The 22,627-nt window shown below is 42.2% G+C and overlaps 1 protein-coding gene across 1 annotated transcript in view; it reads left to right on the top strand.

Annotated features, from left to right (window-relative positions):
- SLC9A9 (solute carrier family 9 member A9) overlaps positions 1–22,301 on the top strand; it is a 595,600-nt gene extending 573,299 nt beyond the window's left edge. Inside the window, exons 15-16 of the mRNA XM_023215367.2 lie at positions 18,813–18,918; positions 20,577–22,301. Of these exons, the coding sequence (XP_023071135.1) occupies positions 18,813–18,918; positions 20,577–20,804 (334 nt within the window). The 3' untranslated portion in view covers positions 20,805–22,301. The remainder of the gene's footprint in view (positions 1–18,812; positions 18,919–20,576) is intronic.
- The last annotated feature ends 326 nt before the right edge of the window (positions 22,302–22,627 follow it).

Raw genomic sequence — 22,627 nt, 5'->3', positions numbered from 1 at the left:
AAATTCTCCATCCTGCTAAAATATTTAGAGAAGAATTCTGGCTGAAGGTCACAATCAATTCAGCCTTCCCAGTTCCTGAGGGTGATTTCAAATTGGATTTCAAAAAAAAAAAAAATAGAAGGGGCCAAATCCCATAGAAATTTCTGGAGCTGGCATTAAATGAATCTTCTTTCACAGAACTCCTAACAGCAGTTGGATATTAACAAGGAGAAAAGAACAATTATCGTTTGGGACTCCAAGTGCCACTTTATGTCACTTTAAAGAATGAATAGACTTCCAGCTTCACTCAGCTGTCTGTTCACAATTACAAAGCAATGGTAAATAATCGTAGTAAATGGAAGGTTTGATTTAGGAGGGTGAAGTTGTGTAACGACTCGATGCTTTCTCTTGCTTTCTGTGGCAAGGCAAGCAGGACAGCTCCTGCCATGGGTTCGGCTGAAATCCAGATCTGTGCCTTACCAAATAAAAAGAAAAAAAAGGTCCTGGAACTATTTATTAAAGTGGACACACAACAAACTACCAAAACATTATTTTACAAGGAGAGAATGATCATATCATGAGTCATGGTTTAATTTGCTCTCTAGTGGTTTTGTTTGGCCAAAGGACCATACTTGTTCGTGCCAACAAAACTTGAATGGTTTTAATAGAAAGTACATCTTTCCATTTTCTCAGCATGCCAGTTTTCAAAGAGCCATCTGAGCTCTACTCTTGAGAAGATGTGTTGATACAGTGGATATGGGCAGGACTTTCTGTGTGCACCCATAATTCACCCTAAAGGGAGGTTTTATACTCACACTGAAAGGGGTCTAGACCTCAGCCAGTGCAGGCTTTGATCTTGGGCCTGAAAGCATCTTATCCAAACACACATTCATTTAATCTTGCAACTCAAGAGTGACGCACCCTTCCAAAGTGGTTTGGGAGGACCAAGGGGACAGGGTTGAGGCTTGCAGGAGAAACTCGCAGGTATGCCCGAGGAGCCAGTTATCTGTGATACCCAGTCTCAGGAGAGCAGCTCTGCCTCTCAGTGAGGCCGGAGGGCAATGTAAAGCATTTCTAATGCAGGTAGTCTCCTCTAGGGCTTTCCAGGGGGAGTGAGATTGTATATACGGGAAAGTATAAGGGCAAACAAGAACTGCCCTAGGGAAATCCAGACAGGCTGAGATCCATGGCTGCTGTTTTTCCCACCTTTCCTTCCAGTGTCCAGCCCAGTGCCCACCTGTCTCTTACACCCCTGTCCCTAAGGCCACCGTCTTGTGCCACTTCCTGACTACGTTACTACCAATTAAGTCCAAAATGAGATGGAGGTTTCAGATAATACCCTTCCCAGAAGAATTTGTATGTTAACATAAAGCCCTAAATCCCTTTCAAGTCTCAATTCAACAAACATTGAGGAGACTCATTTCTGCCTACTGGGCATTAAGCACTTGTGGGAACAAAGAGGAATGAGACTTGCCCCTCCCTCAAGGAGCTCACAGTCTAACAAGAGAGGAGACATATAGTCAAATAATTCTGATATAATCAATGGAAACAGAAAGGTCTGTGGAAACCCCAGTGAAGAAATCCTGTGTTTGGGGTACAGGAATAGTGATAAAGAAGAGGTACTATTTGAATTGGGGCATGTATCCAGTATCCATTAGGATTATTGTCTGACTATGTATAACAGAAAAATCCAAATAACTATGGATTAATGAAAATAGCAGTATTTAATCTCACTAAAAGAAGTCTGGTATTAGACAGTCTATGGCTGGTAACAGAGTTCCATATGTCACCACCATTCTATGTTTCTTCTTTATCTTTTTGTATAGCTTCTATCCTCAAGTTTGCTCCTTGGGCCCCAAATGGCTGCTGGAGCTCCAGGCAGTCCATTACAGTTCCAGACAGGAAGGCAGAAAGGGCAAAATTGATGCTTTGAGAGGCTTCTCTAGAACTCCACTCAAGAACTGCTATTTCATTGGCCACCCATTCTGAGGAAATAGAACACCTCCATAGATTCAGGCTTATATTGTAAGGAGGAGAGGGAGACTGGATATTGAATCAGTAAGTAGCAATCTATGCAACAGGCTTAGAATAAATGGGGCTTCCCAGAAAGACAAAGAGAAGAAGGACATCTCTGGTAGTAGGAACAAAGCATGCAAAGATAAAAGTCTGTCAAGTATTAGGTGGGTATTGGAAACTCAATAATCTAGAAAGGCCTTCCAGGTCAACCTTAGGAAATCTTATTTTTCTGAGTGGGTTGTGGGTTTGGGGATATGTGTTGTGGTTATTGCTGATGTGGAACCCCACCATGAATAAAGGTAAGAGAAGCAGCTCTGGTCCAAAGTGCAATAGGAAGAGAACTGTACTTGAATAATTAGAATGCAAGAGAGAGTGACAAGTCCTAAGAGAGTGGTAACTAAAAGATCAATGGGACTTCACAGGCAATCACAGTAGAGCTATACTGAATGGATTTAGGATTTCCAAGCGCTGAGGTGAAAGGAAAAGCTGTCCAAATGGAGGGAACAGCATTTGCAAAGGCCTAGAGGGATAGTGAAACGTAAGTGACATTGAGCCTGATTCCCCTTTATGAGAAACTACAGTTTGTGAAACGGTGTGGGGAATAAGATAGGAAAGGTAAGTGGGGCAGGATCAGTGGAGAACGGTGCAGTTCTAGTATCTAGCCAAGGACATAACCACGATGGAGGCCTGTGATCTCAACCACTTGAGCAAAGTAGTAGCAATCATGCCTTTGTACTGCAGTTTCTTTTCATAAAAAGTAGGTTGCACTTGTAGTCTGGATTCTCAATGCACATAGGCCTATTGACAAAACACAGGATCCATGAGGCCTGAATCTTGATTTACAGAAAGACAAAGTCCACCACCACTCAGTTTTGGACTAGTCACTGGTGCCTCCCCTGCCAAAGCATTTGCAATCTAACTCTCTGTAGTCACACACTGTGTAGTCCTCAAGTCAACTCATCCCAGAGATTTGGGACCCTGAGGGAAGGCAGTGCTAGTGTGTGCTCTCCATCTTCTGTGGTGCTCCCTGTCTCCACTTTGGGGCTACAGATGTGGCCGATTCTGTGGGAGAATGATTTATGATTTTCAAACTGTATGTGACTACCCATTATGGGTCATGGAATCATTTAGGTAACTCAGAACCAGCATTTTTTTTAATGAAATAGAACACTATATTAGAATAGGTTAGACTACATTGTGGCAAACATTTCTAAACTCTTAGCGGCTCATCAAGCAAAGTTTTATTTTCCCTCAAAGGCTGCTAAGGATGTGGTGATTCTCTAGGGCAAATGTCCTCCATGTAGCAACTCAGTGATCCAAACAGCTCTGATCTGTGGCTTCACCACCTTCACCTGAGGCCTCCCTGGGTCACTGGAACAGGGAGAGGGTCAGCTTGCTGGCTTCCTGTGTTTCAGTGTAGAAGTGATGCTATCCCTTTATAACCATAGCATATGGCCAGAGTTAGTCCTAGAGCTGCACCTACTTCAGGTACCTGAAAGAAGAGAGCTGGATATTGGCAGATACTAGCTAGCAATGTCCAGTATAAACAGAGTAGAAGACAAATGGAATGGAACAGAATAGATCTAAGTGCATCACAAAAGTATTTTAGAGTTATATGTGTGTAGTTGAGGAAATGTTGAGGCATGTACTAAATAGCAATTGTAAAATGTATTTCTGGCCAGGCGCGGTGGCTCACACCTGTAATTCTAGCACTTTGGGAGGCCAAGGCAGGCAGGTCACCTGAGGTCAGGAGTTCAAGACCAACATAGCAAGCCTGGCCAACATAGCGAAACCCTGTCTCTACTAAAAAGATACAAAAATTAGCCGGGCATGGCAGCAGGCACCTATAGTTCTAGCTACTGGGGAGGCTGAGGCAGGAGAATCGCTTGAACCCAGGGGTGGAGGTTGCAGTGAGCCAAGATGGTGCCACTGCACTCCAGCCTGGGCAAAAACAACTGAAACTCCATCAAAAAAAAAAAAAAAAATGTAGTTCTAGGTAGAGGCCAGATGTTTTTAAAAGGCTTGAAAGGGACTACATCTGAGGAAAAAAGTATGTCTAGAAGGAGAAGAGATTTGTGACACGTGACCCTATAAAAACAAAGGGCTCTCCTTTGTGTCTACTCAAAGAAAATAGAGTTTCTGAAGTCTCCTGAACAGTCTTCATTCCATAGCTCAAAAATAACCCAATGTTACATACCTGGATTCCTATAACAAACTCGATGGGCTACAATCAACATTGCTGGGGTGGAAAGTGTGCGTGTATTCATTTTGTTTCCTAAAAGAGCTGCAGGATATGCATTCTAACGAATTTGCTAAATGGCCAGGAGTCCATAGAGTTTGGGAAAGTTAGAAGGTGGCCTCAAGAACACCCAGAGACCGGAGAAACAAACATAAGAAAGGGGAGTTCTAGGCAGGGCCTAGTGACTCATGCCTATAATCCCAGCACCTTGGGAGGCCAAGGCAGGAGAATTGCTTGAGCACGGGAGTTCGAGACCAGCCTGGGCAACATGACAAAACCCTGTCACTACAAAAAATTTAAAAATTAGCCGAGTATCGTGGCACATGCCTGTAGTCCCAGGTACTCGGGAGGCTGAGGTGGGAGGATTGCTTGAGCCCAGGAGGTCAAGGCTGCAGTGAGCCATGATTGTTACTGGACCCCAGCCTAGTGACAGAGCAAGACCCTGTTTGTTTGTTTTTCTTAAAAAAAAAAAAAAAAAACCAAGGCTGCCCTAAGGTGACATTAAAAATCTAATGCCCCATATATACCATGAAATACTATGCAGCCATAAAAAAGGATGAGTTCATGGGACATGGATGAAGCTGGATACCATCAATCTCAGCAAACTAATACAGGAACAGAAAACCAAACACCGCATATTCTCACTCATAAGTGGGAGCTGAACAATGAGAACACACGGACCCCGGGAGGGGAATATCACACACCAGGGCCCTTTGTGGGGTGGATTGGGGGAGGGATAGGATTAGGAGAAATACCTAATGTAGATAACAGGTTGATGATGCAGCAAACCACCATGGCACGTGTATACCTACGTAACCTGCACGTGAATCCCAGAACTTAAAGTATAATTTTAAAAAATTTAAAAATCTGATGCCCAACATGAAGACACCCATCTTCTAAGTAAACACCTCACTTGTTTGGAAACATGGGTCATTCCTATGGCAGGACCCTAATTATGTAAGTTCTCAGTTGAAATCCTGCTGTGAAACTGTGACATCAGTCATGAAACAATGAGCAGTGCCTCCCTGGTACCTCCATGTGGGGCACTGCTCCAAGAAGAGAAGCAAACCTTCAGGGAGAAACTTGGCAATATTTTTCTTAGGGCTCCAGAAGCCAGAAGAGGAAATGTTATGAACTCTGCGGAGCATGTGGAAGGTGTTACATTAGTAAATTGACTTGGGGATAGTTGAAATATATCTCTGAAACCTGTAACTCAAGGGACACAGTGAAAAAAAATGTTAGCTGACATTTATAGAATGATTATTATGTGCCCAGGACTGTGCTAGAAAGTGTATCTTCTCCTATATTGAGGCCACTACTGTAAGGTGTTTCCATTTTATGATGTCAGAGAGCTTAGGAAGTTTGCCTACTTGTAGATAATAAGTACAGAGCTATGCTTCAAACTCAGCTTGTCTTTTAACTGCTACAAAAAAAAAAAAAAATAGAAAACTGAAAACTTGGGATTACTTAGAAGTAGCAAGGTGTTATGAGCTGAACTGTTTCTTCCAACAAAGACATGTTGAAGTCCTAACCCCCTGTACCTCAAATGCAACCTTATTTGCAAATAGGTTCACTTATAGATGTAGTTCAGACAAGGTCGGGCTGGAATACGGTGGGCCCCTAAGCTGACATCACTGGTTTGCTTATAAGAAGGTGATCATGTCAAGACATAGAACACCCTGTGAAGGCAGAAGTAGAGACTGGAGCGATGCATCTACCAGCCAGGGAACACCAAGGATTGCTGGTCTCAGAGTCATCAGAAATCTTGGATTTAGCCTCTAGAACTCAGACAATAAATTTCCAGTTTTAAGCCACTCAGTTTGTGTACTTTGTTATGGCAGCCCTAAGAAACTAATGGACAAAGTAATCACAATCTCCAAATAATTACCAAACCAGATCTAACATGGCATCTAGCGTCTCCTTAGTAATGAGAAAAATCCAGGCATAAAGCTTTGAAGACTTTTGCTCAAATTGAGCAGCAGGCACAACAGCCAGACCCTCAGCCCTTTGCGTTTTGTGTTTGCCTTCTTCCTCCCCGTGTAAGCACTGAAGGTAGTTTCCTCTTTGACTTAGTGCTCTGACAATCCTAACCTGTGGGGCCTACGCTGCAGTTGCTGGTGCAGACATAATGGTTCCCATCTTTTCAGAGGTAGGAGATGATTATGCATCTCCCTGGGATCCTTGCCCATGCAGGGGATCAGTCCTTTCTGAGGCACACACTCCATTCTGGGAGCCAAGCGGTAGACCTAGCCCCATGGAGTACAGGATGAGCTGCCACCCTCATCTTAAGTGTGAGCTCTAGGGTAGCCAGCTAAAACTCCAGTGCTTTTAGGACCACATCCAGTCAGTGTTGGGGGCAGAAATCAGGTGGAAATTTCTCCCCAAACCAGAGAGAAGACTTGGAACGGAGGAGCACAATTGCTTCTCAGAGTCCATTTCTCTGACAAACTGTCAGGGAAGTGACCTTCAAAAGCCTGTTGTCAAAGTCACCATGAGCTAACAGAGGGCACCTAGGTCTGGTGGCACTTCCTCTGACCAGAAAGCCCTAAAAGCCAAGACTCACACTATGCAAGTGGCAGCCGCATTCTTCTCCAGAAATGTTTTCTTTCAAAACAACTTGAGCCAAATGTAACACTACTCCATATGACACAAATAGATTTCATCTGTATCTGGTAGGGGGCAAAGATCCCTGGAAATCTGTTGATCTGTGTGTCCAAAGAGAAAAGTTTTAAAGACTTAATAGTGGTAAAATTTATATTGTTATCATGGCACTATGCAGCTCATAGATGCAACACTTCCAAACTCAGAGCCTTTCAAGAGACCAGATACCATTCTGCTCCAGTGGTTTTCAGCACACTGTTGAAACGCAGATTACTAGGTCCTACCCAAGGAGATCAGCTTCAAGGCCCCAGGAATGGTATTTTAACAAGCACAAGAGGAAATTCTGATGCAGATGGTCAGGCGACTATACTTAGGGAAACACTGGGTTTCAACTTTCTTCTGTATTAAGATCCCAGGATATAGATCAGATGAACTCTCAGGTTTCCTCCAGCCTCATGATTCCAATTATGGCCCCTTGTTGATCTTGTGTCCTTTCGCCCTACTTAAGCTGGTTGCTTTGGTATGCTAGAACCACCTTCTTTCCTTTAACTTTTCCAACGAACTCCATTTCCCTTTCTCTGTCCCTTGTCTGGCTGGCTCTGAGGAGCCAAATAGTATTATCCTAACATTTGATAGGTAGATCCTATAGATATCATTGCTAACACCAACTCCCAATACAACTAAGATAGTAAGCATACCACTTTATCAGCCTTTAATCTGCTCTCATTATTAATACTTAATCACCCCTGACCAGAGTTTCCTATCTCAGGTCTCTAGGAGGTTATGGATGGGTTTCAAGGCATCTGAAAACTCTCTGAAATGTCATGTGAAATTGTATGCAAATAATATGCATGTAGGCAGTATTTTGGAGTTTTTTGTTTATTTGTTTGACAAAAGTCCACAGCCAGTGAAGGTTAAGAACCATGGTTTCAGGTATCATCTGACTCACCTGGTTGTGATATAGGAAGTTCATTTTGATAATTCTAAGCTATATCGTTTGCCTCATGGACAGTTCCTAGTCAGCTTAAGCAGCCCCTACAGAAAACAATATCAAAATCTAACTTGACCATGTTTCTCCTATTCATTGGTAATATGCTAGACACTTTACTAGTCAACAAAGAAGATGGCACTGGCATCACAAGCATAGTCTTTCAATCCGTCCAAATCCCTACCATAGAAACAGGGAGAACAATTAAATAAACAAAACCAAAAACGCAGAGACACATTTACAACAAAACTAGGGGCAAGTTTTCTCATAAATCTAAAATTACAAGTGGGTGGAGACAAACTACCAATACCACAAGTATACACAGCAGGAAAAAGGAAGCAATGGAGTAGCATCAGATGGACCCGAAGACAGGAGAACCTCTAATTACTCAACAGTATTCCCTGAAAAGTATAGTTGGAATGTTTTTCAAAACATCCTTAAAACTGGAGTTGGGGCTATCACATTCTCTAACAGTAGTAACTAGAGGGTCTCAGTAAGGTAGACAAGGGCTGGAGTCGTCAAGGCCCCTGAGAGCTCTCAAAATAGATCCACATGGGCTCCCTCCTAGGACAGGGCCCTATACTGAGGAGAAACTGCCTGTAGGAATTAGAATTGAGCAGGATAGGGTCAGTAGAGACAAGGGAGAGACAGACAAGGTCCAGATCAGCTAGGCAGGGAAACGGCAGGAAAGCTCACAATGCAAACAGCCATACTTCACACTGTGAAAAAACAACCAAACAGAGAACTCTGAAGCTTAGAAAGTTTTCTAAATCCTGCCTCATTCTCTAAGTTTAGGAAAATGAATTTCACATAAAAGTGAATAACAAACGAATAGAGATCAATTCCTACAACAGAGCTATTATAAGAAAAATGAGGGTGTGGAATAGAATAATACTCCTACAAACAATGAAAACATGCCAGAAAGACATGCTCATAAAATAGATCAAAATTATAACATATTATATCAAACAAGTTAAGAGACTAAGAAAATGATACAAGACATGAAAGAATTAGAAAAATAAGCTCCAGATATAGAAAAAAAATTAAGTAAGTTTACACTAGAAAGAATACAAAAATGAATAAGCACAATGGGTAATATCTTAAGAGATATACCAGGTAAAGAGGAAGAGAAACATTAATCAGAAATAAAAATAATTCAAGGCAAAGTGACACATATTGAACATAAAGAAATTGAACATCTGGAAAACAGGAATCCCTAAAGAAGAAACGCAAAGCGAGGAAATAGAATACTCCTAAAAACGATCTTGAAATAACATGCTTGGAACTATACATTGAAAGAGCACACAGTGTACCTGAGACATCAACCTTGAACAACCAACATTAGATAAGTTTTAACAAAAGTAATGAACTTAAAAAGTCCTTTGGGCATCTCGGGAGGAGGGGGGAATCATGTGATTTATGGTAGAAAGAAAGGTTCCACAAGTTCATTAGACTTTTCAGGAACAACTTTACATGTCAAAAGAAAATATATTTAATTTTCTCCAAGTATAAGCCAATGCTTTTATTTCCAGGAAAATGACTTTCAAAATAGGCACGAACTATTATCAACATACAAGACCTCAGAATATTGTTCCCATGAACCCTTGCTAAGAACTCTACTGAAGAACAAGCTTCAGATAATCAAGATGACTAGAGAGATATTGACAAAAGTCCTGGAGGTAGGCATGAGATCACTAGTCACCTGATCATTTAGCTAGGACTAAATGATAGTTAAGAAGGAAACAATATAGTCTGTAATGGCTATATGTCCAGACAATATAAATATATGACAACTATCTATAGTTATACCGCAGGAGTTTTGTAAATGGGAGGTCAGAATGCAAGGAAATGCCAAAAATATTTTAATGCTTTAGGTAATTATTATGATGGCATTATCAGTATTCTTCTGAGATTGCTGTGTCTATGATCTAGGAGAAAGCAAATGAATCATTGTGGAATATTCTCATTTTATTCTTTGTGTCCTTGAAAAACAGAAATACTTGAATTGGAAATATCCATAAGAACTCATGAGATCTAGAACCAGTGGCATGGTGAAGCCAATTCACACCAACAGTTTGTACACTTTTTTCAACTCCATGGTCAGTAACTTTGTGTCAGTAGCTTGAAATCAGCCATGATGGGAGTATTTATACACCATGGAAACCCGGAATTGCTACAAATCCAGCCTATCTTCCCCAACAAAGAGTCAGTTGTTAAACCATTTGCCAGCACCCCACAGTATATAGCAATCTTTAGTGTCCAGATCGTAATTTTGAAGTACGATTTCTCTCTCTCTCACACACACACAAACACCAAAACAAAAAAACAAAAAAAAACCAAAAAAACCCAGGAAATTTTGGAGAAATGGTTGGCTTAAGGTCTGAGACAAGAAATATATGAGAAGCCTAGAACAACTTGTCACACAAGTAAGTTATAAAGATACAGCCAGGCATAGTGAATCATGCCTGTAATCCCAGCTCTTTGGGAGGCAAACACAAAAGGATCACTTTGGTGCTAGGAGTTTAAGACCAGCCTGGCCAATATAGCAAGACCCTATCTCTACCAAAAAAAAAAAAAATTAGCTGGGCGTAGTGGCGCATACCTTTAGTCTTTTCTTAGCTATCAGGCAGCTCTGAGGTGGGAGAATTACTTGAGCCCAGGAGTTCAAGGCTGCAGGTTGCAGTGAGCTATGATCAAGCCATGGCACTCCAGCCTGGTCAACCAAGCAAGATCCTGTCTCTAAGAAATACACTTTTAAGTTGTAATGATATTGGCATCATGTCAATAGGACTCAAGCTAGTTTGGAAAAAAAAAAAAAAAAAAAACTCCCACTGACCAAAGAGGGTCAATTTGAGCATCAACAATGATAATAACAGCAATAAAATACATTGAAATTCATTACAATCATGTTCAAACAAAGTCAAAGAATGAGTCATCTTCAGAGAATGACAGGGAACAAATCATTATCTAGAAGGCTGATAAATACATGGACTGAAGCAAGCATTTATCTTGCCATTCCTATATCAACTGTTCCACTGAATATGCTGATGGAGTAAATGAAAAGTGTCTCTTTACGAAAGTATTCTACCTAAGAAAATAATAGCTAAAACATATCAATATGACTGAGTAGTTATATTCCTGGGAACATACTCAATAGAAATTAGAGTATAGGCCCACCCAAAGACACATCCAAGAATGTTCACAGCAGATTTATTCCCAATCCTGGGGTAGTGGGGGAACCCATAGGAAGAAAAAAAAGAAAAAAGAAAATAATAGCTAATTACAATTCCACGATTTTGCAATTCCCAGTAAGCAAATATAAGCATTACATATCAACAGCTGCTCAGCTCACACAAAGAGACTGCCAGATAATATTTCCTTCTTTAGTCTTGCTAAAGGGATAGACCAGAACCTGAATCTGATCTCTGGATCCAGCTGGAAATTTGCAGGAAATACCAAGGATAGAGGAACATGCTGAGCTGCACGTGAGTCTGCAATCAGCGAAGTCCATACTGTGGAAAATTCCACAGGTCAAATAGCCGAGATTCTTCAGATAAATTGTAAAGAAAGTAAAAGGGTGAAGGATGAGTTTATAAATTAAAAGACAAAACATTTTTTATGGGTAAGACCAAACTGTAGTGCATAGGAATACATATTTGGGTGATAAAACTATAATATAAACTCTAGGAAGTGATTGGTACAAAATCAAGATGGTAGTTTCTTGTGGGACAAGGGGAGACCTGTGATTAGGATAAGACACCTGCAAGGGACTTTTGGAGTGAGTGACAAACTTATGTTTCCCGCTGTGGGTAGTTTCCTTGCCTTAATTTGGATTTGTAAGGTTTGCTGTATCTCGAAGGTGGTTTTGGAGACACAAAAGGGGGAGCCTTGCTCCGTCACCCAGGCTAGAATATAGTGGTGCAAACATAGCTCACCACAGCCTCAGACTCTTGGGCTCAAGTGATTCTCCCAAGTAGCTAGGACTTCATGTGTATGCCACCACATTGTGGGTTTTGGAACGGGAAGGGGTTTGTTTTGTTTTATAGGAATGGGGTCTTGCTGTGTTGCCCAAGCTGGTCTCAAACTCCTGGCCTCAAGCATTCCTCCCACCTTGGGTTCCCAAAGTGCTGGGATTACAGGAATGAGCCACCATGCCCTGCCTCCCTGTTTCATTTTACAATAAAAAATCTTTTTAAAATATAATCACGTTCTTGCCCTCAAGGAGCTCAGTCTAAAGAGTGGATGGGGCTGGCACAGTGGCTCAACGCCTCTAATCCCAGTACTTTGGGAGGCCAAGATGGGCAGATCACGAGGTCAGCAGATCGAGACCATCCTGACTAACACAGTGAAACCCCATCTCTACTAAAAAATACAAAAAATTAGCCAGGCATGGTGGCGGGCACCTGTAGTCCCAGCTACTCGGGAGGCTGAGGCAGGAGAATGGTGTGAACCCGGGAGGCGGAGCTTGCAGTGAGCCGAGATTGCACCACTGCACTCCAGCCTGGGCAACAGAGCAAGACTCTATCTCAAAAAAAAAAAAAAAAAAAAAAAGAGTAGATGGAGAGGTAAACAATTAGTTTCAAGATAATGTGATCAATGCTGTCAGTTAGGTATATACATGTTGCTTTGGAACCAGTGTGGCACTGAAACAGTTTATTTAGCATGGCAGGTCCAAAGAGGCTTCTGGGAGGAAGGGACACACCAGCCTGGCCTTGGAGAGCCATTCTCCAAATGGCATAGGAGTAACAAAGCCCAGCCCAGGCTGCAGGGGGTCACATCACAGTTACTCCAGGCAGCCCTCTGCACCCATCACTGTTTATTGCAGCATTGGTTGCTTCCTTTCTGCCCCTGCAGTTGTCTAGAGCAATTTCCTTTAAAATGACAAAGGTAACAATTATCAGCCAAAGGAGCACATGTTCACATATTTATGTGAATAAACTAGTGTCTCTGCCTTTTCCTTGTTTTTAAACCAGAACTTAATGGATAATCTAGGAGAAGGTGCCATCTTGATAACTTTTTCTTGAAACAGAGCAGCTGCAGCAAAGACAGAATTCTACACCCAGCCAGATTCTCTCTACAAGCACTCAGAGTAGAACTGGAATTCCTCTCTGAATTCTCTCTCCAAGCACAGAAGAGCTTAAGTCTTCTTGGTTGGACTCTTAAAGCCTTCCTGACCTGACCCCTGAACACCAGAATAGCTCTTCACATCCTTAGCCAAGAAGGCAAGACAGTGAATGTCCAATTACAGAATCTGACATATCCAAAAAGACGATAGAGAGTACAATTTGTTAGGCCACATTTCCTGAGAAACAAAACGGAAGGGGTGCAATTTGTATATTGGAATCAAAGAGCAATGGGATGTGGACAATTTGAGGTGTCCTCTGTTCCTGGGTGCTGTGTAAACAACAGTGTGGAGGCACAGCAAGTGGGACCTGGTTATTGTGCAGGAATGTACAGACTTGGAAAGCAAGATTGGTGTCCACTCCAGGATGCGCTTATCCTCACCCACCGGGCACTGATCCCTGACCATCTCTGGTAGCAAGCTGGCATTAGAAGCTAAAAAGCACTTTAGAAATGGAGGTAAGAATAGAAGGGAATAGAAAAGCCATCTGTTTACACATTTCCTGATCTGTAAAATGGGACTATACACCTACAAGTGTAAAGAGAAAATAAGACATATGGAAATGCTATATAAATGAAAGGGCGTAGGGTAGAGTATTCCTGAAAATCCTATATGGAGATGAATGTGCTTTCCTTCTTTACACAGCTCTGTGCTGACAAGCATTTTATCCTTATAACAAGACCATTTATCAAGTCTATAAGCACTTGCAAATGCTCCCAATAGGCACAAAGTCTTCTTCCACAAGCTGAGATGTGATCATTTGTTAATCTACTCCCAAGTATAACATTGAATATTCATTTTGCTGAGTCAAGTATCTATCCCAGCCCTCAGACAAGATGCAACAACTGGCAGAGACCATTATATAGGTCTGGGTTCAGAGACAAGTGGGATTATGGCTTGCCTTATACCTGTCCTCACCCTAAAAATGATGGCCTATGGACATAGGGAGACAAAAAGAACATGGTCTGCTATTTAAGGTGTGAATCTTACATGGAAGGTAATACTCCAGAGAGACCACTGTGTTCCAAACTCACCTGATCAGTCACGTGGGATGCTTGCTGAAAATTCACTGTCTTAGTTTACTTCCCTGATCTGCTGAATCAGAATCTCCAAAAGAGGTCTTTAAAATCTGAATTTTTAACAAATGTTCTAGATGATTTTCATGATGAGGCAAGTGCAGAGAAAAATAGAACACAGCTCCACAGGGTTCTAAAAGTAAAGATTTTTAAAGAGGGCCCAAGAAAAGTGATGTCTTAGTCAACTTGGGCTGCCATAACAAAATACCATAGATTGGGTGGTTTAAACAACAGAAATTTTCTCAGTTCTGGAGGCTGGAAGAATAGAGTGGTCAGGTCTTGGTGATGGCTGCCTTCTTGCTGTGGTCTCACATGACCTCTTTGTGGAAGGTGGGAAGAGGGAGAGAGAGAACAAACTCCCCGGCATCCCTTCTTATACAGGTATTAATTCCATCATAAGGGCCCCATCCTGATTAGCTCCCAAAGGCCCCATCTCCAAATATCACACCTTAGGGCTAGGGCTTCGACATAACCCTAGCTATGTTAGAGCGTAGGGGGATGCAGACATTCAGTCTACATAGGTGCAATGGGGCTTAGTCCTTCAAAGGACCAGGTGCTCATTTGTGGAGCTGGATCTTTGGGGTTTTTGCTTTTCACCAACCTATGCAAAGCCGCATCATACAAGCCATAGGCTTAAGCAAGCTGTGCACCCATTGGTTTCAGCAATATACAATGAACAAAACATGATGATTTAAAGCAAACAACAACAAAAGATAAATCAGCGTCACCAGGTATTTTGGATGTTATTCAGTTAAACACCAAATTTAACTCTGGACCTGCTGATAGCCCAGACCAAAGGAGAAAATGCACTTGCTAACTGTCTTTCCTGTTTCACGCAAGTTAAATTCTGGGTAGAGTTCCAGGTTTTACTTACACCTCCTGAACCACACTGCTATTCTCAAACTTATGCCCTTTAAAGATGAGAAAAGTCATTGTGTTTCCACCAGAGCTGAACATTTTTTATCTCAATACATTTCTGGCTTATTAGAGAAGCAAAACTAGTCATATTAAAAATTCCCAATGGGGAACCTCTCTCCCCATCCTGGAAGCTGATGAGAAAAATAACACATTTTGCGAAATCTGCAGTTTGGGTTTTTTTTAATAGATCAGAAGAGTTTTCTTACCTCTTAATAATTCAGGTAACCCTGGAGATCCAGCCACTTTCCAGACATGCTCAGCAATGAAGAACTCAGGATGTCCCCAATTCCAAATTGGTTATCCAATTAGGCAAGTTCCGTTACTCGGTGTTGTTCTAACAGAAGGAGGATAGCTCAGTGTGGTAGAAGAGTCCCTGAATTCAGGCCCAGCTCTGCTATAAACGAATCAACAGTTTCCATTGAACAATTTATTTACCTTCTCTGAGCCTGTTGCCTTCATTAATTCAACTACTATTTCTTAAGTATCTAAGAAGTGCCACACTATCCAGGTGAAGGGGACAGCCTTCAGGAGACCACAGTTCGGAGAAAAGGGAATTTTCCATTCTGTAATGTAATGGTTCCTTTCCTTGTGTGGGTGCCTTGTCTCTGTTCCTCACTGGCTTGGCACATGAAACAAAACCTGTGAGTGTATGATGGAACAAATGAATGAGTGAGTGAACGAAAATGTTTTTTTAAATCGCCTTATTTTATGCCACTACCACTCTTCCTAAGGTCCCCTTTGCCTGATAACTCAGGTCCAAGTAGTCCAACTTTGATTGCACCTTTCTTAGGTTTCTTGCACTCAGAAAACTCATTTGTTGGCTGTAATCTGCCCCTTCGTTCTTCTCTGGCGCTGTTCCTCCAAATCTACTTCCATCCCTCATACACCCCTGAATATTTCCCTATGTTCTAAATCCAGACATCCGTTGAGCACATAATATATAGCAAGCACTGGGCAAACCAAGATGCTGGAGAACAGACTCTGCTCCACATTTTCTGTGGCTGCAGACGGCGCCCTGTGTATCCCGTTCACAGCCACAGAGGGTATGCCTCCTTTGACTCACAGCTACTGAGATACCAGGACGGGCAAAATGATGCCACATAATTCTCAGGGGAGTCTTACATCAAATAATTCTGCCCACCTCTCACCTCCTCATGCTAGCCCCCTGTACAATAAATTTTAACAAAAATAGCTGTTTAGGAGGATTGAACCACCTTAAATTTTCCATCCACTTAGTAGTCCATGAATCTGGGTGCTACACCAACTGACTGGAGCACAAAACTCTTATCTCTACCTTCAGTATCATTTTGCCATCATTATCGAACAATGAGACACCAGTTTCTCTGGAAAACATTACTCAGTTTTTTTTAAGTAAGTAGCATTTTTATAGCATATCAAGGTTTAAAACCATTTCTACATATGCTATTTCAGTCAATATTCACAACAAAGCCTGAGGCTCAGAGGATAAATAAGTAGGCCATATGGTCAGTAAAGTGGCAGGGCTGGCATTTATGCCTGGGGTATGAGTCAAAATCCTGAAGCCTGCACAGAAGGAGCCAAGTGATCCTGTTTAGTTTAGTCTTCATAGTAACTAAAAGCTACACATTTAGCCTTTAGGCATTTACTCCAATAGCATTATATAATAGTACCCCCTTATCTGCCAGGGATATGTTCCCAGACCCCCATGGATGCCTGAAACCTCACATATGCTAAGCTCTGTATACACTATGCTTTTTCAATCTGATAACCACAGTGGCTACTAAGTGACTAGCAGGCAGGTAGTGTAGACAGTATGGGTACACTGGACAAAGGGATGATTCGTGTCCCATGTGGGCTGGAATAGACTGTGTGAGATATCACTCAACTCAGAATGGCACACAATTTAAAACTTGTGAATTATTTCTGGATTTTCCATTTAACTTTTTTGGACTGTGGTTGACCACGGGTAACTAAAACCATGAAAAATGAAACTATAAATAAAGGAGCACTACTATGCATGGATTTAAAGAGATAACCTCATCAGGATTTTTTAAGGGTGTTCACTACACAATCCTAAACTTATATTTTACTTTTGTAACATTATTTTGGCTTTTGCAGTATGCTGAGCCTCTCAGTAGAAGTTGCTCAGATCTCTTTCAAGCTCAGAGCCTTGACAAACTTTTTTTCTTTTCTTTTAACATGACATCACTAAAAATGTTGCTTACTTGCTATTGCTTTTCCATCTTTCCACCTGGAAAGAAAATTGGCTGGACTTTTTAAATTTGTACTCCAGTTGTACATATATCTTGTCTACCTCGCCTCCATATAGACATTTTTATTGACCCATACATACTATAAACCCCAGAAAGATCACATACTCCAGCCTGAGTCTGCAGCTCCCCAGCAGGGGCGAGATCTTGTGCTTTGCTCTCCAGAAAAACCCAGCTGGTTGCAAACCATGACCCTGCCCCGAGAATTGTCTTCTAGGGGTGATATTGGAGGATTCACATAGCAGAGGGAGCCTTTGGATTATTTAAAATCATATCCCTAGGCCTTAATTCCTTCATACCTAAAATGAAGGAAATAACACTAATGAAAATTAAAAGAACATCAAGAGTTTTTCAGATTTGTAGATATATTTACAAGATACTACACCCAATACCAGGTTCTAAACTTTAATATCTTTGCCTAACTGGGCACAACAGCTGCCCATCTGAAAGGAGGGATCAACTTTTCTATTTGCAGTTGGAATTGCGGGCCCTCCTAAAATCTTCCCAGTCACTCTCCTCGCATCATAACAAGGCTTCATTCAGGTGCATGGCCTGCTTTGGTGACAAATGCATCAAGCCAGAAGTACCAGACTCTTTGGCCTCCACTGGGCTGCATCTTCCCTCTATGCCCACATGCTCAGGGCATCATGAGAATGGCATGTGAATTATCCAGCTATGGATGGACTCCACTAGAGGCATCTCCAAGATCTTCTCATGCCCTGAGTGCCTGAGCGCAGCTGCGGATCCTCACAATCCAACCAGTGATCTCTCCTCTCCATTCTTTCCATTTCCCTATTTACCACAGCTTTTTGGAAAGTTGATGAAGTGAAATATTCTCCAGCAGAGAAAGTAACATAAAGCTTAAAAGGCATTTCTGATGGAATGATGAAATAATTCCACTGCTTTCCTTTGAGCAAAAAAACTCAAGGCAACCTGAGGCAGCTCTGGGGATTTCATTATTGATAGACTGGAGGGAAACAATGGCTTTAGCTGAACAAGTTTTTCTCTTAACTTGTTAGAGCACTTTGGAATGAAGAAATGAGAAAGACAGGTGCTAGACAATAGAATAAACCCAGCACCAACTTATTTACATAATTTTGTATAGAAATCCATTGATGTATGAAGTATAAAGTGACTGTTGAATAGTGAAAATTAAGTATTTTGGAAAACAATCTATGTTCACTACCTAGCTCTAAAATAACTGAACATTTTGTAAAATACCTCTTGCATCTTTGTAAAACTTACTGGCAGTTTAAGCTATGTGTGTGTGCAGTCTTAAGAAAAGACAATCTTTTATGTTATCATTTAAGGTAATTCTTAAGAATGCATTCTCTAAGCAGATGAGACATTGAGTCGGGGATAGGATGGGAAGAGCACATTTACACTTCTAATGCAGCATGGGCCATTCACCATTTCTTCATGATTAAATGCTATCAGGAAGGCTGGAAGAGTATGTGTAGCAAAGATTATAAACAGCAATTTTTGCAGGGCAAATTGCTTCCTAAGTGAGGGAGTAGAGGATCTAAAGGCAAATGTAGCTGTCTCAGCATACAAAGGTTTGTGCTGTGTGAGATTCCTAAATCCTAACTCCCTTTTGACAAGTATTCCTTAACAGCCCTCCCAGATATCTGAAACCAATTTTAACCCACTCTGGTCCCCCGCTGACTACAACATTACCTGAATGGTGTGGTCCAATTTCCAGGCTGCTTACCAGTCCTCAAGCCTATGGGGTAAGTAAATCTCAGGCCTCTGGGGTGAGGTATCCCTTGTGGGACAGACTTGGTGAATATTGATGAGCCCAGGAACCTCAAGAAGCCTGCTACTTGCAGGATTGAGGAAGAAGCATATTTTTAAAATTCACTGCGCCAAGAAGCATTTCTCTTATCAATTGTTGCTGATGTTCGCTTATTCTTTTTTATTGTTACCAATATTTTTAACCATAAAATGACCTTAGAAAATGTAAAAGAAGCATTCTCACAAACTGTTGTGTTTTGAGGTTTTGAATATTAGGCCTGTGCTTTATGACTCAAGGGAGTGGAATGAAAAATGCTGAGAGGCACTTAGAATCATTACCAACAAATCAGAGGTCAGGGAATTGGAGAAGTGCACAGTCTTAGGGTTGCAAGCGCCCTTAGAAGTGTCCAGCTGGCTACCCCTGTACACAAACAAAAACTCATCTCAGGTGTGTTCAGGGCACAGAAGCCTGAGGCAGTGGTTCTCAAACAGTAGTCTCCAAACCAGCAGCCTCACTTGGGAACTTGCTAGAAATGCACACTCTCAGGCCCTGCCTCAGAAACGCTGAGCTTGAACAATGATCTGTATTTTAGCAAGCCCTCCATGTGATCCTGGGACAGGCTAAAGTTGGAAACCACTGCCCTAAAATCCCCCAGCGAGGGCCCATCCTACAAGTAGTTTAGTATGGCCTTCCCGAAGCCAATAGAAGAAGAATTGGGATCTTAATTCTTTCAAGGGAACCTCTGTATGGGAAAAATTATTATTAGTCAGATCCAGTTAGCTTCTAGCATTATCCACTATGGTGACTTCCAGCCATTTCTAGACTTGTGGTACTAATCCCAAGAAATATGCTGAGAAGATACACTTTTAAGGTAAAATGTAACAGGAGGCCAGGTATGGTGGCTCACGCCTGTAATCCCAGCACTTTGGGAGACCACAGTGGAGGTGGCTCATGCCTGTAATCCCAGCACTTTGGGAGACCAAAGTGGATGGATCACTTGCAGTCAGGAGTTCAAGATCAGCCTGGCCAACATGGCAAAACTCCGTCTGTACTAAAAATACAAAAATGAGCCAGATGTGGTGGTGGCACACGCCTGTAATCCCAGCTACTCGTGAGGCTGAAGCAGAGGAATCACTCAAACCCCAGAGACAAAGGTTGAAGTAAGCTGAGATCGCAACACTGCACTCCAGCCTGTATGACAGAGTGAGACTCTGTCTAAAAAAAAAAAAAAGTAGCAATAACTGTGTTTCGAGGATTTTTTGATAGGCAGCAATGTTACAAAACCAACATGAGAATCTTCCCGTATTGTGAGATCATAGGATTATGCCAACTCCTAATTCCTGTCAACCCTAGTTAATACCAGTGATGGAAACACCCTTAACCCAAGGAGGAATGTAAGTAGCATGCTCTTCAACACCTCTTACCTCAGCTTAGAGACCCCTTATGGCTGTACAGCATCAGATATTCAGTGCTGACTCAGGGAAAGGCTGTACCATGCCTGCAGCAGAAACATCAGCCAAGGCCAGACAGGGCAGTTACCGAAAGAAAAACATGCATTCTATTAAAAAAAAAACACACACACACACATTGTAGGACTGCTATTGTTTTCTGCCTTCATCATGAAGTGACACCTCTCTCTCTTTTCCCAACCAGGAACAGCTAAAAGATGATGATGTGGAATGCATTGTAAACCAGGATGAACTAGCCATACATTACCAGGAGCAAGCCTCCTCACCCTGCAGTCCTCCTGCAAGGCTAGGTCTGGACCAGAAAGCTTCACCCCAGACGCCAGGCAAGGAAAACATTTATGAGGGAGACCTCGGCCTGGGAGGCTATGAACTCAAGCTTGAGCAAACTTCGGGTCAATCCCAGTTGAATTAATTGGCATGAAGAGTACAGATGTAATCACAAGTAATGCAAGGCTCACTGAGGAATACAAGCCAAGCTGATGAGGCAGTATAGGGGAGAGGCTGGAAAATGTATTAAGATCATAAATTGGAGAGAATCAAAGCCTTGTCACATGGATCCTCTGGTGCCTGAAGAAATGAGAATTTATTATCCCTCTCTATTATGCAAATGAATTGTTTTTTGACAGCAGCCATTTTGATTACTGGATTGACTGGGGTGGGGATGGGGGTATCAGGAGTCTAGCTGCTGGAGGATGGGACAGCTGTGCTGGGGCTTCAGGGCATTTCTGCTGCGTATGCAGCTCTCCAGGCCCTTCACTTCTATTCTGGATTTTATTCCCTCCACTAGGGTGAGTTTAAAAATAAGAAAAGAAAGCTTCTGAGAGTAAACATCTTGCTCCTAAGCTGAAGGGAATGTACAGCTATTTAGTAAGTGATAAGTTTCTTATTTTGAGGACTTGACTCCCATTTGCTCTCAGTGACCCCAGGGCAGAGCCCAGAGAAGTGTTCCGTCCCCACGGCTGATGGCTTCCCAGAGTCCATGCTGAGTTAAAGAACCTATTGTTCTTGTTGGCATCCTTCCTATGCTACTTCTCCCATCGCTCAAAGGGGTTGCCTATGGCCGGGTGTGCTCTGCACTAAATGCAGCACCACTTTCAAGCTTGGTAGGACCATTCCAAGAAAAGCAGGTTTTTTCTCCCCATACCACATTGTGCCTGAAGAACAAGGCTTCCCGTCCTTGCCTGCATGTGAGTCACTTCTTGGCTGTGCAGGAGGTCCCCCCCGTCTCCATATGCTGGAAGGTAGGATTCTGCAGCCCGTGTTGCTCTCTACCTGGCAGCAGACTGTGCAGGAGCCCCAACCTGTCCTCCAATTCCAGCATTCACAGCTGATGAGCAGTGCAAGAGCAGGGCGACAGGAACGGAGCCAATGATGTGTGGGTTACACTGAGGAGCCAAAGACAGGCCCTCAGGACTTCCCCTTACAAGGCATGGCTCATGACCTACATTCCAGAGACCAACAAGATAACTTTTAATTCAGCTGCATGACCTGTGCCTTTTAAGCCATAAAGATACCTCAAGTCTAGCGCCTCTTGAAATCCAGATGTTCATATTACACTCCAAAAAATAGACTCCAGGCCTAGGTGCCCAGGCTATGATGAGTCTGCTTTTGAAGGAGGTAGAGAATGACATCTTCCTTGGACCCAAAGCTTAAAAGTAATGTATGCTTTGCTGACCGCTGTTAGGCCTTAAACATTCACTGTGGTGGTATCAGGCACACTGCTATGTGCATCCGTTTTTTTGTTGTTGTTGTTTTGTTTTTTGTTTTGCTTTCCAAACAGAATCTCTGGGGCACAAGTTGTTTTATACTCAAGCTAAGTATAATTTTGTCATTTCAGGTAAATATGAAAGTGGTGGAACATGAAGTTTTCTAATTTGACTTAATCCTAATAAATTTTTGTTATAAAGTATGATTGTGTTTGGCTTATGCTTTATTTAAAGTCATTTTCTCTTTCCAGGTGACTTGGTGGTTCTAAGCTCTTAGAGTGCCGGCTGAAGCGGGCACTGAAAGCTAATGTATGGGAGATGCAGGGATCCTGTGGGCCAAAAACAGCCAAGGGGATAGCAGGACAAGTCACTGAAGGAATGAAGAGAGCAGGGATGAGCTTGGGAGGCATCCCAGAGAAGGGAAACCTGCGTCAAGCAGAGGGGCACAGATACCACCTTTCCCACTAGGGATGACCAGGGTTCACAAAAGCTACAAAAATAAGGGAAGGAGTTACTAGAGGAGAAAGAA

Source organism: Piliocolobus tephrosceles, chromosome 2, assembly GCF_002776525.5.
Source record: "Piliocolobus tephrosceles isolate RC106 chromosome 2, ASM277652v3, whole genome shotgun sequence".
Taxonomy (NCBI): Eukaryota; Metazoa; Chordata; class Mammalia; order Primates; family Cercopithecidae; genus Piliocolobus; species Piliocolobus tephrosceles.
Note: the sequence above shows the minus strand (reverse complement) of the source record. Positions and strands in the feature narration are given on the sequence as shown.